The sequence below is a fragment of the Hyperolius riggenbachi genome, chromosome 10 (assembly GCF_040937935.1).
Source record: "Hyperolius riggenbachi isolate aHypRig1 chromosome 10, aHypRig1.pri, whole genome shotgun sequence".
NCBI classification, from domain to species: domain Eukaryota; kingdom Metazoa; phylum Chordata; class Amphibia; order Anura; family Hyperoliidae; genus Hyperolius; species Hyperolius riggenbachi.
In genome coordinates, this window is record NC_090655.1 from 255,067,445 (window position 1) to 255,087,160 (window position 19,716).

The window sequence follows — 19,716 nt, forward strand, 5'->3', positions numbered from 1 at the left end:
GTGTACGACCCTTGTGTATAAGATTCCACCTGATCGATTTGATCTGCCTGCTCCCCATTCATGTATAATTTGCATGTATAATCATGTTTGATGCATATTCTGCATAGCGGGTTCTTAGTGTGTCTCTAACTCTTCATGCTGGCTCCTCACGTCCACCTTCCAAACTGTGTCTTTGGCTGTCCCTGTTCTCGCATTTCTTTCAAACATCTTTTTGATAACTCGTTACAATATCTGCTGTATGTTCTGAAAATCTGTTATATGAAATTTTGTTTGCCAAAAACGTATCGCCTCCCGCTTAGACTATAGGCTCGTACACACGTCTGACGGAAGGCAACGACGGGTCCGTCGGCACCTCCCGCTGGGCAGGTTTTCAGCAGACAGTACATCGTGTGTACAGTCTGTCGGAGGACTGATAAGGCTGTTTCTGAGCGATCCACCCAGCAGATCGTTCATAAACAGCCTTATCAGTCCGGCGACAGACTGTACACACGCTGTACTGTCTGCTGAAAACCCGCCCAGCGGGAGGTGCCGATGGACCCGTCGTTGCCTTCCGTCAGACGGGTGTACGAGCCTTATCAGGTCGTTAGCTGTGTTAAGTGACCACCTGAAATACCTGGTGTGACTTCTGAGTAAGATAGTGTTTACCAACATATACTGGCGAACTGATATACCGATTGTTGAGATATTTTGAGACACTGCTAGTTTGCTACTTGTGCGTTATTTTACTCTGGTTTTGCCATTACCACCTGTTGCTTATCACTTAATATTGCATTACATACTCTTTTTTTTTTTTTTCCTTGATAACTATCATAAGTGGTGGTCAGGTGTTGCCTCTGCTGTGTGCATATTATGACGCTGATTGGTATTATTGGTTTAATACATATACTGCGAGATCATTGTAAACAATGGCAAACCATACCAGATACAGGAATAAAACCACTGGAAGCAAAACTTTAACAGAACTGGGGTTCTCTGCTGTAACTGGAAGATACAGAACAGGCAGTTAAAGTGATCTAATCAGTTTGCGTCCCTCAATGGAAGAAATGAGGTCTAAAATGCTTTCAGACTTTGTCTTAAATATACAGACCTCCTTAAAAGACTATATGAAGGAAATAATTGCAGAGATTAAGCCTATAAAAGATGCAATACAAGACCTTACTGCAAGGGTTGAAGAGGTAGAGTCAGACACAAAAAAATTTGAAGAGTGGGCGGGGGGTTTTGAGGAAATACTTCAGAGCAACAGTGAGCAAATAGGAGCACTTAAAAGCAAAGTCGATGACCTAGAAAATCGTAGCAGACGCTCTATTGCTCTATGGCAGTGAGGTATGGGGGCCGGTCACCTACCCTGACCAATCAAAATGGGACTCCAGCCCAACAGAAGTCTTCCATCTAGAGTTCTCAAAGTATCTTCTCCAAGTCCATCCTTGCACTTCGAACTCAGCCTGCCAGGCAGAGCTAGGCAGATTCCCACTGTGGCTGACTATGCAGCAGAGGGCGCTCTCATCTGGGCGCACATGCAGAGCAGCAGCCCTGGCACTCACCCTTGCCTCGCTGAGCCAGAGGGCCAAGACCATACCATGCGCTCTGAAGCAAAGCATCAGTGTTGCCAACTCATCCCTTTAATTACTGACACATATGAATTATACAGGTTTCGTGGCTAGGTAGATGCAGTTAAGGCACTGATTATGTGTAAGTAGCCCCAGAACCTGTATAACTTAGATGTGTCAGTAATTAAAGGGATGAGTTGGCAACACTGCAAAGCATCAGCCCAGCCAAAACCACCAACACAGTCTGACAAAAGTCCAAATAAAAGGGACTATAGAAAGCTACAAGGTGCAATATCTGGAGGAATGGAGGAGTGACAAAGAACTCCTAGAAACTCTTTGTCTACCAATCACTGCAGAGGGAGTACACAATGAGAGAGGCTACACCACCCCAAAGACAGACAGATCCTGAGCTTGTACCGTCTGAGCACCCACAGCCTGGAGATAGAGACAGGGTGGCACAGACAGATATGGAAGCCTCGGGAGGAGAGACTGTGCAGGCAGTGTGACCAGGGGGCCCTGGAGGATGAGGACCACTTCCTGCTACCCTGCAGCAAATATGCACCTGTGAGGACCGCCCACTTCCAGAGACTCTCCACCCACATCCTGGATTTCACCTCCTCAGATGAGGAACATCTACATCCAACTGGGGAAGAGGAAACAACTGTGCAAATAGTGGCCCAATATGTCGCTACCTGCCACCCACTGTGAGGAACATGATACCCCACAGACAGTATACTCCTTATATTGCCTCCTATTACCTCCTTACCCCTATAGGCTATATATCCTAACCCCCTATACTGTCCCTGATATTCTCCACACCCTTATGGACTGTATACCCCAAACCCCTATACCCTTCCCTTAATACCACAACACCCCTCCCATGCTAATGTTATTGTTTTCCTTTGGCCATGCTAAGTGTATTTGGTCCTGCCAATAAACATTTTTGTATTTGGATTACCAGATCAGCCCCAGTATTAGGCATCCCCCCCCTCCCCAAGTTAGATAGCCTGATCAGCCCCCCAGTACCAGGTAGCCACCCTCCACAAGTTAGCCAGATGAAGCCCCCCAGCATATGGCAGGGCCCCTCTTGCCCCTGTTCAGTTTAACTAGCCAGATGTGCCCCCTGTGTTAGGCAGCACCTACCAAAGTTAGATAATCAGATCAGCTGAAGGAAGCAGCAGCAAGGGGGGCTTTTTCTGTGTATTAGAGAACATTTACACATTGGAGATTAATATCACCAACCCCCACCTTCCAGGACTTAAATCCACCCCAGCAGCATTCTAGTGTCCCCATACTGTGCCCCAGCCTCCTAATAGTGTGTCCCAGCATTCTAGTGTCCCCATACTGTCTCCCAGCCTCCTAATAGTGTGTCCCAGCATTCTAGTGTCCCCATACTGTGTCCCAGCCTCCTAATAGTGTGTCCCAGCATTCTAGTGTCCCCATACTGTGTCCCAGCCTCCTAATAGTGTGTCCCAGCATTCTAGTGTCCCCATACTGTGTCCCAGCCTCCTAATAGTGTGTCCCAGCATTCTAGTGTCCCCATACTGTCTCCCAGCCTCCTAATAGTGTGTCCCAGCATTCTAGTGTCCCCATACTGTGTCCCAGCCTCCTAATAGTGTGTCCCAGCATTCTAGTGTCCCCATACTGTGTCCCAGCCTCCTAATAGTGTGTCCCAGCATTCTAGTGTCCCCATACTGTGTCCCAGCCTCCTAATAGTGTGTCCCAGCATTCTAGTGTCCCCATACTGTCTCCCAGCCTCCTAATAGTGTGTCCCAGCATTCTAGTGTCCCCATACTGTGTCCCAGCCTCCTAATAGTGTGTCCCAGCATTCTAGTGTCCCCATACTGTGTCCCAGCCTCCTAATAGTGTGTCCCAGCATTCTAGTGTCCCCATACTGTGTCCCAGCCTCCTAATAGTGTGTCCCAGCTTTCTAATGTCCCCCATAGTGTATCTGAGCTTCCCAGTGTCCCCTAAACTGTGTCCCAGTGTAGACATGAACGATTTTAGGAAGAGTGAATCACACAATTTCTGTCAGAAATTGAGATTTCGATTCGATTTACGATTTTCTTCAAACAGCTTGTAATTTCACAGCTAGGATCAGTTTGTGTGTGAGCAGAGTCCTTCCTTTGCTTTATGAGAGTCTCTGCAGGCCTGTCAATCAAGCTTTGCTTTGGCCAGTTTATTAAAGGAGAACTGTAGTGAGAGGGATATGGAGGCTGCCATATTTATTTCCTTTTAAGCAATACCAGTTGCCTGGCAGCCCTGATGGTCTATTTGCCTAAAGAAGTGTCTGAATCACACCAGAAACAAGCATGCAGCTAATCTTGTCATATCTGTCTAAATTTGTCAGAAACACCTGATCTGCTGCATGCTTGTTCAGGGCCTATGGCTGAAAGTATTAGAGGCAGAGGATTAGCTGAATAGCCAGGCAACTGGTATTGCTTAAAAGGAAATAAATATGGCAGCCTCCATATACCTCTCACTACAGTTCTCCTTTAAGCCTAGCCTTTCCTGCAAACACAATTATGCCTTTGCACAAATTTACTGTGCCCGACTGCAGCAAACAGCTATGCAGAATAGATTGCCTCAATTTCACATTCACAGTACCCCACTGCAAACAGCCGTGCAGAATACTAGGTTGCCACAGTCAGTCACAGCACAGTCATCAGCATTATCACGCTGACACGCTGTGCACAGGAAGTGGAAGCAGTGCAAAAAAGTTGATTGACAGGCTGCCAGGCCAGCTAGCGATGTGGACTCGGGAGGCTGAGCTACGCGTGATTGAGAGCCTGTGGGCGGAGTCTGCCATCCGCCAAGCCAATGACATGGAGACGCTGGGAGGAGTGAGCCGCCGCAAGAGCGAGAGACTGTTGGCGGAGTCTGCTGCCCGATCATCTCATAGGCTGCAGGAACGGAAGTTGGGAGAGAGTGAGCCGCCTCCATCGCCGAAAGGGACCTGCGAGTAACACCGGCTGAGCCGCCGCTGCACGGAGCGGCGAGCTGTGCACAGCGGGAGAGGGGGCTGCCTGCAGAGGGGGACAAATTCGCCGCTATGATGATCGTGGAATCGCTGTTTCCGTGATCGCGATTTCGATACCGAAACGATTTATCGTTCAGGCCTATCCCAGTGTCCCCATAGTGGGTCTTAACTTCCCAGTATTCCCATAGTGCCCCCCAGCTTCCCAGTGTCCCCACAGTGTGCCCCAACTTCTCAGTGCCCTCATAGTGTGCCCCAGCTTCCCAGTGCCCTTAATAGTGTGCCCCAACTTTCCAGTGTCCCTCATAGTGCCCCCCAGCTTCCCAGTGTTCCCACAGTGTGCTTCAGCTTCCCCGTGCCCCTCATAGTGCAACCCAGCTTCCCAGTGCCCCTCATAGTGTGCCCCAGCTTCCCAGTGTCCCTCATAGTGTGCCCCAGCTTCCCAGTGTCCCTCATAGTGCGTCCCAGCATCCCAGTGCCCCTCATAGTGCACCCCAGCTTCCCAGTGCCCCTCATAGTGCTCCCCAGCTTCCCAATGCCCCTCATAGAGCTCCCCAGTGTCCCTCATAGTGCTCCCCAGCTTCCCAGTGTCCCTCATAGTGTGCCCCAGCTTCCCAGTGCCCCTCATAGTGTACCCCAGCTTCCCAGTCTCCCTCATAGTGCACCCCAGCTTCCCAGTGCCCCTCATAGTGCTCCCCAGCTTCCCAATGCCCCTCATAGTGCTCCCCAGCTTCCCAGTGTCCCTCATAGTGCTCCCCAGCTTCCCAGTGTCCCTCATAGTGCTCCCCAGCTTCCCAGTGTCCCTCATAGTGTGCCCCAGCTTCCCAGTGCCCCTCATAGTGCACCCCAGCTTCCCAATGCCCCTCATAGTGCTCCCCAGCTTCCCAGTGTCCCTCATAGTGCTCCCCAGCTTCCCAGTGTCCCTCATAGTGCTCCCCAGTGTCCCCACAGTGTGCCCCAACTTCCCAGTGCCCCTCATAGTGCAACCCAGCTTCCCAGTGTCCCTCATAGTGTGCCCCAGCATCTCAGTGCCCCTCAGTGTGCCCCAGCTTCCCAGTGTCCTCATAGTGTGCCCCAGCTTCCCAGTGTCCTCATAGTGTGCCCCAGCTTCCCAGTGCCCCTCATAGTGCACCCCAGCTTCCCAATGCCCCTCATAGTGCTCCCCAGCTTCCCAGTGTCCCTCATAGTGCTCCCCAGCTTCCCAGTGTCCCTCATAGTGCTCCCCAGTGTCCCCACAGTGTGCCCCAACTTCCCAGTGCCCCTCATAGTGCAACCCAGCTTCCCAGTGTCCCTCATAGTGTGCCCCAGCATCTCAGTGCCCCTCAGTGTGCCCCAGCTTCCCAGTGTCCTCATAGTGTGCCCCAGCTTCCCAGTGTCCTCATAGTGTGTCCCAGCTTCCCAGTGCCCCTCATAGTGTGCCCCAGCTTCCCAGTGTCCCTCATAGTGTGCCCCAGCTTCCCAGTGTCCCTCATAGTGTGCCCCAGCTTCCCAGTGTCCCTCATAGTGTGCCCCAGCTTCCCAGTGTGTCTCATAGTGTGCCCCAGCTTCCCAGTGTCCCTCATAGTGTGCCCCAGCTTCCCAGTGTCCCTCATAGTGTGCCCCAGCTTCCCAGTGTCCCTCATAGTGTGCCCCAGCTTCCCAGTGTCCCTCATAGTGTGCCCCAGCTTCCCAGTGTTCCCATAGTGCAACCCAGTTTCACTGTGCCCTCACAGTATGTCCCACCTTCCAGTGCCCCTTATAGTGTGCCCCAGCTTCCCAGTGTCCTCATAGTGTGCCCCAGCTTCCCAGTGTCCTCATAGTGTGCCCCAGCTTCCCAGTGCCCCTCATAGTGTGCCCCAGCTTCCCAGTGCCCCTCATAGTGTGCCCCAGCTTCCCAGTGCCCCTCATAGTATGCCCCAGCTTCCCAGTGTCCCTCATAGTGTGCCCCAGCTTCCCAGTGCCCCTCATAGTGTGCCCCAGCTTCCCAGTGTCCCTCATAGTGCAACCCAGCTTCACAGTGTCCCTCATAGTGTGCCCCAGCTTCCCAATGTCCCTCATAGTGCTCCCCAGTGTCCCCACAGTGTGCCCCAACTTTCCAGTGCCCCTCATAGTGCAACCCAGCTTCACAATGCCCCTCATAGTGCTCCCCAGCTTCCCAATGTCCCTCATAGTGCTCCCCAGTGTCCCCACAGTGTGCCCCAACTTCCCAGTGCCCCTCATAGTGTGCCCCAGCTTCCCAGTGTCCCTCAGTGTGTCCCAGCTTCCTAGTGCCCCTCATAGTGTGCCCCAGCTTCCCAGTGTCCCTCATAGTGCGCCCCAGCTTCCCAGTGTCCCTCATAGTGTGCCCCAGCTTCTCAGTGCCCCTCATAGTGTGTCCCAGCTTCCCAGTGCCCCTCATAGTGTGCCCCAGCTTCCCAGTGTCCTCATAGTGTGCCCCAGCTTCCCAGTGTCCTCATAGTGTGCCCCAGCTTCCCAGTGTCCTCATAGTGTGCCCCAGCTTCCCAATGCCCCTCATAGTGCTCCCCAACTTCCCAGTGCCCCTCATAGTGCAACCCAGCTTCCCAGTGTCCCTCAGTGTGCCCCAGCTTCCCAGTGCCCCTCATAGTGTGTCCCAGCTTCCCAGTGTCCTCATAGTGTGTCCTAGCTTCCCAGTGCCCCTCCTAGCGTGCCTCAGCTTCCCAGTGTCCTCATAATGTGCCCCAGCTTCCCAGTGTTCCCATAGTGCAACCCAGTTTCACTGTGCCCTCACAGTATGTCCCACCTTCCAGTGCCCCTCAAAGTACACCACAGCTTCCCAGTGCCCTTCATAGTGTTTCCCAGCGTCCCTCATAGTGTGCCCCAGCTTCCCAGTATCCCTCACAGAGTGCCTCAGCGTCCCCATAATGTGCCTTAGTTTCCCAGTGCCCCTCATAGTGTGCTGCAGCTTCCCAGTGCCCCTCATAGTGTGCCCCAGCTTCCCAGTGTCCCCATAATGTGCCTTAGCTTCCCAGTGCCCCTCATAGTTGTGTCTCAGATTTCCAGTGCCTCTCATAGTGTGCCTTAGCTTCCCAGTGCCCCTCATAGTGTGTCCCAGCTTCCCAGTGTCCTCATAGTGTGCCCCAGCTTCCCAGTGCCCCTCATAGTGTTTCCCAGCTTCCCAGTGCCCCTCATCGTGTGTCCCAGCTTCCCAGTGCCCCTCATAGTGTGTCCCAGCTTCCTAGTGCCCATCATAGTGTGCCCCAGCTTCCCAGTGTCCTCATAGTGTGCCCCAGCTTCCCAGTGTCCTCATAGTGCGTCCCAGCTTCCCAGTGCCCCTCATAGTGTACCCCAGCATCCCAGTGCCCCTCATAGTGTGTCCCAGCTTCCCAGTGTCTCTCATAGTGTCCCAGCTTCCCAGTGGCCCCATAGTGCATTTCAAGATTCCCAGCCGCCTTATAGTGTGTCCCAGCTTCCCAGCCTCCTTATAGTGTGTCCCAGCATTCCCATGGTGTCTTCCAGCTTACCAGTGTCTCCATAGCGTGCACCAGATTTTCAGTGTCCCCTAAACTGTGCCCAGTATATGGTAGCCTCCCTCCCTAGTTTAGGTAGCCAGATCAGCCAAAGTATTAGGCCACCCCTTAAACTGAGCAGGCCCTCCCAGCATGCAGAGTTGTGAGCAGAGCCTCTAATGCTGTCTACTTACATCACTGCACCGGGAACTCAGCTGTGTCAGGCTCACAGCATCTCCTTGTCTCCCTCTAGTGATGAAACTAATGAGAGACGCCAAAAAAGGGAGAAAGAGAGAAGCTGCTGCAAGCCTGTGACATCGCAGAGCTCCCAGTGGGATGAGGAGCAACACTACAAGCTCTACTCTCGACTCTGTACCAGCCAGGCAAGGGTGTCTCTCAAAGGGAGGGGTCATGGGTGCACCCTCGGGGCTAATGCATTCCCTGCTTTGGCCCAGAACAGGCTGTGTGTTTTATTAATAGAGATAAGAGACATCCAGAATCCTCCTCACCTCTCCAGTCAGCAGATAGATGATCTCCAGGGTGAGGCTGAATATCCACTCAGTCATGTAACTCTGGTCCTCATCCATCCTCAGTGATGTGGTCATGTGATCCATACAGGATGCTGCTGCCTTTTGATAGATCATAAGGAAAGGATAATCTAGGCTGTATAGTTGTCAGTGGTAAAACTACCAATACAAGATCCCCCAGCACCCCCATTGCTGTCACTTGTGGGTGGTAGGGCCATGCAGAGTATTAAAGGAAAGCATAATAAGTTGGTTTATAGCTACCTGTGCCCTATACTCACAGCGTGCTGCAGTCCTGTCCTCCCTCTGCCTCCTCTCGGCTGGACCTCTCTCCTCACATCCACCTCCCACTGTTACCATTCCTGTGATGTTACAGCAGTGCTGGTAGTGGTAGATGGATAAGGATATGAAGAGAGAAGAGGCAGGGAGGATAATAGGAGCAGAGGACTGGAGCCCACTGTGACAGCTAGCTATAAAGCAATGTAACTCTTACCTCGTATTATGGAGGCGGGGGAAGAAAGAAGTACTGGGGGTGGACATGGCTATACTGGGAAAGAAATGGATGGAGAGGGGGCAATACATATTGAAGTATAATGGCAATGCTGGGGGGGGGGGGGCACAGGGGGATATGGCTATACTGGGGATGTAATGGCATTACTGTGGGCAGGACAGTGGCGTAGTGGTTAGCACTCTTCCCTTGCAGTGATGGGTCCCAGGTTCTAAACCCAGCCTGGGCAACATCTGCAAGGAGTTTGTATGTTCTCCCCTGTCTGTGTGGGTTTCCTCTGGGCACTCCAGTTTCCTCCCACATACCAAAAACATACAGATAAGTTAATTGGCTTCCCCCTATATTGGCCCTAGACATACACTATATGATACATACATAGACATATGACTATGGTAGGGATTAGATAAAGAGCACCTCCGAGGGACTGTTAAGTGACTAGACCAGGGGTTCCCAAACTTTTTCGGTCATGGGCCGGGTCAGTATACTTCAGGCTGCTGGGGGGGGGGGGGGGGCAGAACATACATAAAATGATGTTGAAAAACATTACATTGAATCTAGGTATTGATTCTGCCCCCAATCATGCCTGGAGAACTCCCAGCAGCAGCCATTCAGTCATGTGACGCCTGAAGGAACGTCTTTGTGCACCAGACAGTGAAGCATACCCGGGTGAAAAACTGACGTCTAGTTGGGCAGCAGTGTCACCTGATGCAGAATTGGATTGGGAGCCAGCGGATGACTGCCTGCTGGCTTCTACAGTATGGGGATGGGTGGTGCCAGCACTGTTATTCTATATGTGGGGGGCCGATGATTACAGGTGCAATAGGCCACATCTATAAGGTATACATTGTGTCTTTAGGGGCCAGTGAAAAAGCCTTGGGGGCCGTATTCGGGCCGTAGTTTGAGGACCACTGGACTAGACAATATACTCTGTACAGCACTGTGGAAGATGTTGGCGCTACATCAATACTAAATAATAATAATTACTAGGGTTGGGGGGCATTACATACTGGGGCATAATGGCAATGCTGGGGACACATGGGGGACATGGCTATACTAGGAAATAAATGGCATTACTGGGGTGGGGGGCATTGCATACTGGAGGATAATGGCAATGCTGGGGACACAGGGGGAACGGGCACCACTAGTCTAATTTAGGGGACCCAGCAGGAAACCTCATAGGGAACGGTTCTCTAATTACAGCACCATCTACAGCAGGAAGCGTTGTGATTGGCCGAATAGTGTGTTTGCTACAGTCTATCTGAAATCTAGCAGTTTGAGAAGATGCCGTCCACCCAATCACGTTAGCAGAATTTCCCTATGAGGTTTCCTGCTGAGTCCCCTAAAATAGACCAGCACCAAGATTCCAACCATAATGTATGGCACATGTAGGGGGACCACGTTACAGCAGTTATATAAAAGTCTCTTATATGGCAGTTAGTTCAAGGGGGATGATCAGTATAGTGACAGGTGTACTGTGACCTCCTCTGTAACAAAGTATGCCCACCCCGACCTCTGCTCTGCTCAATATATAACAACAATCACACAATTACCTCTTCCAACGACATATCTCCTCTCCTTTTCCTGCTACTTCTCCTCCTGCTGTGATATCACTTCCTGTCTTTGTTACATCATTTCCTATCTTTTGTTTAATTTCTTCCTTACTATGCGTTCCACCTAGAAGAGGGGAGATCGCCATCTTGTGGTAAATAGGCTAACTGCATCCTCTCTTTTTGGAATCACCTGCACTCAGAATCTATCATAAATTGACTAATAGACTAACCAGCAAGCTCATGGTGACCCAGAACTCATTGGAGTGTGTAAGGGACTACAATGGTCCTAAAAGCCCCCTTACTAAGATGTTAAGAAAAACAAAAAATTGCTTTCCTAAAACAGAAAGAATTTGCGATAATTCAGGTTGGAGTGAGCTTGAGATGTCTCCCAGAGCACCACTGCTGAATATATGCAAATTAACCATTGTACCCTTAGAAGCTAAACACACCTCCAGAACCGCTGGAATGCAATGATGTGTCAGCTTGTTAAATTGTACAGAGCCATAATAATCCAACATGCATACAGACTGTTTCGGATTGTTTGATCCTCATCAGTGCATGGCATGGATTAATTTGGCTCTATGGAGTAGGGCTTGTAAACCGAGAGGTACAGACTAACCAGCAAGCTCATGGTGACCCAGAACTCATAAATTGACTAATGATGTCCAAACTTGGTCCTCTTATCCTTTGTCTTTGCTAGGAAGGGTGAACTCTATCAAAAGGACCCTCTTGCCAAGGATATTATACCTTTTCAGGACCCTCTTCCAATCAAACTTAAAGCATTCAAGGATCTCCAAACCAAAATACATAAATTGTCTGGCAAAACCGCAGAGCCAAAATAAATAGTCGCCCTTTCCAGGAAAAAGCATCTGGGAGGACTTAACCTGCCCACCTACTACAAAGCAGCACAGATTGCCGAGTTAGCCGCAATAAATGCGAAATCCCATACACCTCTCTGGGTTCAATTAGAATCACAGTTGATGGGCAATCACATTACTCCGGGCAGGGTAAGAGGGGAACTCTTACCCTGCCCGGAGTAATGTGGGCTCGAAAAATTGCACTCCCATCTATTAAAAAATCCTCACCTATCACTGCTCACTCTCTCACTATTTGGCAAAAAGCCAGATTCCTTTATGGTTTACAATCACCTGTCACCCACTTGACAGAAATACTTGGTAATCCGGATTTCCCGCCTGGTCATCAAATAAACCTGTTCAAATGGTGGATTGATAAGGGTCTTACGAGGATGGGTATTTTCATAAGTGCATACAAATTAATCCCTATCCGCCAATTTTTGACTGAACATCACCCCCCTCCAAGTGAAATTTATAGAGTCTCACAACAAGCCTTTAAATTTCTCAGATCACTGAACCCAACTAATTCCGTTACCTCGTACCTGGCTTTCGAGGTCAGATGCAAAGACTCTGCACTTGAGAGGGGTCTGATCTCGGATTTATATGATACTTTTACACAGGTTCCTCCAGATATAAAATTTAATTTTCAATGTAAATAGGAAACTGATATGAATATGGAATTATCTGCCAGCAGATGGACACATTGCTGTACCTCTCTGCTGAAAAACAGCTCATACTACTCATCTATTGAATACTCACTTAAGCTCCTCCATAGATATTATATGACCCCAGCCAGAATTCATGATTTTGATAGGTCAGTTTCAGCCCTTTGTTTTAGGGGCTGCAAGATCAGGGGGGATCTCTGGCACACATGGTGGACTTGTCCAATAGCTCAATCATTTTGGAATGACATCTGGACTAAGTTATGCCTTATTACTAAAGTCTCAATCCCTATAGACCCAACAGTCGTCTTGTTTGGTAACAAACCCTCAAAGTTTAAACATCCCATGCATAGATTGTTTCAATATACATTTGCACTTGGGAAATGTCACTTAGCTTCTAGATGGAAGTCCGCCACTTTATCCTCTGATTGTGTATTTTTGGATCTCAATTCAACCATGCTCTCTGAGCATATTATTGCCAAAATTCAGGATAAAATGCCAAACTTTTTTAAAACATGTAACGACTGGATTGAATGGCAGGACAACAATGGCTTAAATTATGTCCTCCACTCCTTTTAAATAGATTACCTCTGGCACAACATGGAAGCAGGAGCTGTCTGGACTATCTGGGACCCTGCTACCTCACATCTTTATTTTTGGGTAAATTGTATACCTGCTTATATATATTTGGGAAAACCTTCCACCCCCATCCCTTCCCCTCTTCCTTTACCTGAGACCCATTGGCATGTTGTGCATTGCACTCCTGGGTCTCACATTCCTGTATCCTTCCATAATTTTCCCCCTCCCTACCTCATCTCTCCCCCCCCCCCCCCCCCCCCACACACACACCTTTAAATTCATAAAATTCAAAATGTGTTCTATTATCATGTTTCTGGAGTGTTTCATACTTTTTGTTCCATTGATGATGTTCCTTAAAGAAAACCCGATCTGAAAATTAAAAGTCAAAATAACCATACACAGGTCATACTTACCTCCTGTGTAGTCTACTCCTCAATCTCTTTCTCCTCTCCTGCGTCCTGTTTGTCCACTGTGACCAATGGAATTCTCTGTCCTCCATTTTGAAAATGGCCATTACACCATAACAGCTTTCTGGTCAGCACACTGTTAAACTGTAACATCGCCCACTTGAGCCATAGGGAAGCATGGACACATCAATTTTTACTCTCAACTGAAACTGACAGCAACTGATATATAACTGACAGCAACTGATATATTTCAGTTCTGACAAAATGTTGTCAGAACTGGAAGGGATCATTGTTAGAAGAAAATGGTGAGCTTCTGAGAGGAACTGATGGCGAGGTAACTATGTAATGTTCATTTGAAGTTTCTTCATGTGTTTATTTTAAATAATTTTACTCAGTACAGGTTTGCTTTAAGCCACTCCTCCTGCGTGGGGAAATTTTCTATGAAGTGAAATATTCCTGTTCTTGAGTTTTTATATTAATAAACACCCTTGAAACAGAATATAAATGTACACTTACACTTAAAGTGAACCTAAAATAAAACAAAACGCCCATTTACTTACCTGGGACTTTCACCCCCTGAAGTCCTCTTGCTTCCTCACCGTCATCTCATGCTCAGCCATTCCTCTGCTGCCCCCCTCCGTAATCACTCATAGTGCCACTGCAAAGTATATAGTATTTTTATATTCCCTTTACTGTTGCCCAATTACTTACCTTAAGCTCCTTCCATCCCCCTGAAGTCTTTATAGTCTTTCGCAGTCATCCTGCACTCCGCTGTTCCTCCTGTGTACCCCTTCAATGCTGGATGTGCGGCCACAAGCTGCGTGCATCCTCTATCATGCTCCTGTGGTTGGGAGCACTCTGCACTTGTGCAGTAAGCAAAAATTTCTACCATTGCCTGCACAGAACGCTCCTGGCTGTGGCAGTCAGGGCCGGCCCGCTCATGAGGCGGGGTGAGGCGGGTTCCTCAGGCGGCAGGAAGTGGAGGGGCGGCACCAGGAGCCATAAAGAGGAATTGACTGGCCTGGTTTGCCGCCTTCTGGAGAGACTGCTCAGAATGGAGTGTGTGCTGGTTACCCGGCCCGCTTGATGGCCTCAATTTGGCTGCAGACTCTGACTGCAGTGAAGTCTGCGCCAAAGACTCATCAATCGTGAGTGACTGACTGACCCGGTGCACAGTGCACGCCAGCCCTGCCACATGACGTGCTGCCCGCGGCCCACCCACCATGCCGGGCTCCGAGCTCTGCCTCTGCCGCCTACTAGCAGGCTTCTGTGACTGTGAGGCTGCACGCTGTCGCTGCCCCTGCCTGCTTGATGGTGGGCGCCAGGCAGAATACAGGACTGGAAGTGGGAGTCAGCCCTGCCACATGACCTGCCGCCCGCGGCCCACTCACCATGCTGGACTCCGAGCTCTGCCTCCGCTGTCTACCTACTGCCGGCGACCTTGGTGTGCAGTGCCGATGTGTGGGGAATTCCTGCTGCTGCTCAGCATCTACCGGTGATTGCAGGCAGAGCAAGATGACGCAGGTCTCTGGAAATCAGCTGCACTGTGTGCTTCGGCAGCTAGCAGCAGAGCGAGGAGAGAAGTCCCGGGAGAGCTGTGAGCTGTGAGTATGCCAATGAGTGATCAGTGCTGATCACTCAGCTCACCTCTGACCTTTCTTGACCATAACTTCTGTGCTGCCGCTGTGTGCTCCACACTTCATTCCCAGGAAGCAGGTAATTAAGCTGGCCAGACTGCAGGCCCTCTCTCCTCCCCCCACCAGCAGGAAGGGAATATATGGTATAAGTAAAGTTAACTCTCGGTGTAGTTGAGCTATGTAGCTTCCTGCAACTTGCCTGTGAGTTCTGTCTCTCCTTCCACAAAGCTGACAACTCTGTATGTTTTTCTCTTTCACGTGTATCTCTTAATCCTTTTACGTGTGTCTGTATGTTTCTCTGTGCCTTTCCCCCTTACCATGTGTTTGTCTATGAGTTTGGTACATCCCCATGGCTGTCCCCCCCCCCCCCCCTTTTCTGTTACTACTGGGAATGATTATAAGCGTACAGCGTTCTGAATGCTTAGAATCTGAATCTTTACATATTCGGACAGCAGCAGAGGGTTTTAACTCACCCATTTTGCTGCCTCTGCCCGCTGTGCCCTGCGTTGAGTTCCAGGCAGCTCCCGGATTCTTCCTCCATCCCAGCCAAAAGAAGGAAGTGTCAGAGAGCTGGAACGCAATGTGGTGCGCAGCAGGCAGAAGGAGCAATGAGGGTGAGTTAACAATCCCTGCTGTGATCCAAATAAGTAATGAATGATTCAGAATCTGATCCAAAGCATTAGGAATGCTGTTCCAAATTTAAACGCTCATTCTTGCTCACTACTCACAATGTCACTGTCTCTCCCTCTCTGTCACATCTTCTCCCCCCATGTAGCTTTCTATCCCTCTCTGTATCAAATATGTTTTGCAGGGGGGCCCAGAGAGTTCTAGTTACGCCCCTGCCAGGCTGCATATACAGGCTGGGCCCTGCATTGCAGGGGAGTATATATCATCCTGTTGCTGTTATTTATTTTTTGGGCTTTGATTTGGCTGTCTCCTGCCCTCCTGACTTACACATGGGTAAGGATTTCTACACTTTCACTTCTGCACTTTATTCCATGCACTGACACTTTTGCAGCGATCTTGCAGCAGCATTTTCACCGCACCAGCTCATCTTAGCACAGGTTGCTACCTGCGACTGCACTTATGCTTACATAGCACCTACTTAGATTAGGGGTTTAGTGTCATAAAGCCTGGTACACACTTTCAATTATGATTGGCCAATCACTGACCAATTTTACCACCTGCATGTAGTATGAGGGGCAACAGATATTGAAGACTATGAGCAGATTATGTAGGTATCCCTTATACTACATGGAGGCAGGTGGTAAAATTGGTCAATCATAATTGAAAGTATGTATCAGGCTTAATTCCGCTAAGATAGACAGGAGGGAGAACAAGCAGAGCATGGAGGCAGAGACACACACCAGCAGATCCAGTGTGAAGGGAACCGCAGGATGGTACATCCACATTGAACCCCAAACAGAGTAGGGCCTACAATTTCTGCAACATAGGCCTTTGTCACTCTGCAGGGGTTAATGCCATGCCAGATGACAGCATTTCACTTGTGTGCAGAATTACTAAATGAAATGGTCCTTAAAGGGGAACTGAAGAGAGAGGTATATGGAGGCTGTCATGTTTATTTCCTTTTAATCAATACCAGTTGCCTGGCAGCCCTGCTGGTCTATTTCTCTGCAGTAGTATCTGATTAAAACCAGAAACAAGCATGCAGCTAGTCTTGTCAGATCAGACTTATAAGTCTGAATCACTGAAACACCTGATCTGCTGCATGCTTGTTCAGGGGCTATGGCTAATAGTATTAGAGGCAGAGGATCAGCAGGGCTGCCAGGCAACTGGTATTGTCTAAAAGGAAATAAACATGACAGCCTCCATATACCTCTCTCTTCAGTTCCCCTTTAATGTGAGTAATTTCATCAGGGCTGTGGAGTTGGAGTTGGAGCAATTTTGGGTACCTGGAGTCGGGAAAAAATACTCTGACTCCCACTCCTAATGAATTTAAACTGTAATTAAAATAGACAATATGATAAAATGTTCTATTTTTCATGAAATGGTCATCATAAATCATTTATATATACAGTAATAGCTGTGCTTAGTCCACAAAAATGAAATACACCAATCAAAAATAGTTACTTGTGCTGCAGTCCCCGTATTTTTGTATTTTTATGCTGGGGGGGGGGGGGGGGGCGCGGCGGCGGTCGGCCGGAGGGGGGGGCGCCTTCACGATTTTTGCCTCAGGCAGCAGAAAGTCCAGGACCGGCCCTGGTGGCAGTGCGATTGAGGATGCACACAGCTGGGGAAACACAATATACTATATACTTCAACTAACAGCCACTGCGCATGCATGGCATGAACCGTGCGCTTCCTCTTTCACACTCTTGTGCATTCACAATAGCAATTTTTGCTTACACTCCCCACCACAGGAACGTGATAGAGGACACACGCGGCACAGGGCTGCACATCCAGCATTGGAGGGGACACCAGAGGAACGACGGAGTGTGGGATGACGGCGAGGGGCCAGGAGGACTTCAGGGGGCTGGAAGAAGCTTCATAGCTTATAGTGACCCCTACTGGGCAAATATCATTAATGCCATAGGTATAAAGGAACAGCAAAGAGAATATAAAATACTATAAACTTTAAGTCACAGTGACACTATGGGCCTGATTCACAAAGCGGTGCTAACAGTTAGCACGCTGGTGAAAAGCCCTTTATCATGCCTAAACTCAGTTTAGGCATGATAAGTTTAGGTATGATAAGTTTAGGTGTGATAAGTTTAGGCATGATAAGTTTAGGCGTGATAAGTTTAGGCGTGATAAGTTTAAGCACCAACTGGATTAGCACCGCAGTGCACAGCTGATCAAAAATTTTGCGCTAGCAAAGTCTGGTGCTCTTCGCATAAAGTTTAATGGCGCTGCTTTGCGTGCGGGACTTTGCAAGCGAACTAAACTTATCTAAACTTATCACGCCTAAACTTATCACGCCTAAACTAAACTGGCTTTTCACCAGCGTGGTGCAATGGTTATCATGCCTAAAGTAGAGTGACCATATTTTTGTGGGTCCAACCTGGGACGGGGAGGGGGGCGTGGCGTCAAAAAGTGGGGAGGACTGAGCGCGCAGCGGCGAAGACTGGGGGGGTTGCCGCGCCGAAAAAAATGGGCGTGGCCATGACATTGTATGGGCGGAGCTAACGTAATGATGTAACAGCGAGGCATAAGAAAGCAGTGTTTACGCCATGATGTGGACAAACGAGACTTTGCATCATGGGTGTGCAGAAACTGTGTGATGCTAATAGTATACCGTAACCACAAAGCAGCAAACATAGCCATCTATGACCATTAAATAATAAATGTAGTAACAGTTACCCCGGACACCAGAAAATAAACGCAATAGGCAACATGTCAGTACAAAATAACCGCAATGCGGGCAACATGTCAGTACAAAATAAACGCAATGCGGGCAACATGTCGGTACAAAATAAACGCAATGCGGGCAAACATTTCACCAGAAAAGAAACGCACTGCGGGCAAACATTTCGCTAGAAAAGAAACAATGCGGGCAAACATTTCACCAGAAAAGAAACGCACTGCGGGCAAACATTTCGCTAGAAAAGAAACAATGCGGGCAAACATTTCACCAGAAAAGAAACAATGCGGGCAAACATTTCGCTAGAAAAGAAACAATGCGGGCAAACATTTCGCTAGAAAAGAAACGCAATGCGGGCAAACATTTCGCTAGAAAAGAAACAATGCGGGCAAACATTTCACCAGAAAAGAAACAATGCGGGCAAACATTTCGCTAGAAAAGAAACAATGCGGGCAAACATTTCGCTAGAAAAGAAACAATGCGGGCAAACATTTCGCTAGAAAAGAAACGCAATGCGGGCAAACATTTCGCTAGAAAAGAAACAATGCGGGCAAACATTTCACCTGGAAAAGAAAGCATTTACTCACCTGGCAGAAGTGTCCGGCCTCTGGCGCGCTGCTCCGTCCCGGGACCGTCTTGTTCCTCCTGCTCTTCTCTCCCGCGCTGACAGCCTGGCAGAGCAGGGCTACGGCAAGATGGCGCCCGAAGCCCTGTACTAGAGACACAAATAGGTCTCCAGTACAGGGCTTCGGCAGCCATCTTGCCGTAGCCCTGCTCGCCTGCCAGTGTCGGAAACAGACACCGGAAGAGGAGGCTGGAGCGGGGCTGCAGGCAATGAAGTGGCACGGCGTCTATAGACGCCGCTGCCAGTTCATTGAGGAGAGAGTGGCCAGAGTCCCGAGGCCGGGACGTCCCGCTGCTGAAAGCGGGACGTTTCCCGGGACCTCATTAAGCCTGGGACAGCGGACCCCGAATCCGGGACGTGTCCCGGGCAATCCGGGACGTCTGGTCACTCTACCTAAAGTCTCTAACTGGGTTAGCACCGCTTTGTGAGCCCTATAAGTCATAACAGTCATAGGTCTAGATCTGAACTCATAAATGCATTAGCATGGTCGCAACCGCCATTTATCACAGTGCCTTATATTATCCACCAGCAAGGCCTAAGACAGGGCCAACCTATTATCTAGTATCTAGTATAATAGAAACTATTACCTGGTCTGTAATCTATATTAATGTAACATCTGCAAATATGGCGGCTGCGGACACGCAGTGTATACCCGCAACCGCCTTTGTTCCCTGCTCACAGGCCTCATCCGTTCCGTCGGCATCTAGCACGCCGGGAACGGTATTGTCTCGTGCTCATAGGGTCGCTGTATCGCGCGGGCGCGTGCGGAGACAGGGCGTTTATGCTGGAAGAAGGTGTGTCAGCTGACCTGCCGGTCGGCTGACGTCAAAGGTGACTCACGCGCGGCTGTGAGCTCTCCTCGGCTTCTTAAGCCTTCACTGATCATTTGCAACTTGTCTGCTGTTGCGAATACACTCGTGTTAGCGCTCAGACCTTAGACTAGTATCCGGTGTATCTGGGAGGAAACCAGGGATTTCACACAAAACTAGGACTATTAATATATTGTATTACTGATTACCTGTGTATGATTCTGGCTATACTCTGACCTTGCTATTGCTTATCGTTTCTGTACTTCTGC

General features: G+C 49.3%; 1 protein-coding gene across 1 annotated transcript in view; it reads right to left on the reverse strand.

The window, feature by feature from the left end:
• LOC137535288 (zinc finger protein 420-like) overlaps positions 1–10,629 on the reverse strand; it is a 100,704-nt gene extending 90,075 nt beyond the window's left edge. Inside the window, exons 1-2 of the mRNA XM_068257110.1 lie at positions 10,553–10,629; positions 8,480–8,599 (exon numbers count right to left, since the gene is read on the reverse strand). Coding sequence (XP_068113211.1) covers positions 8,480–8,599; positions 10,553–10,567 — 135 coding nt within the window. The 5' untranslated portion in view covers positions 10,568–10,629. The remainder of the gene's footprint in view (positions 1–8,479; positions 8,600–10,552) is intronic.
• Between the last annotated feature and the right edge of the window lie 9,087 nt (positions 10,630–19,716).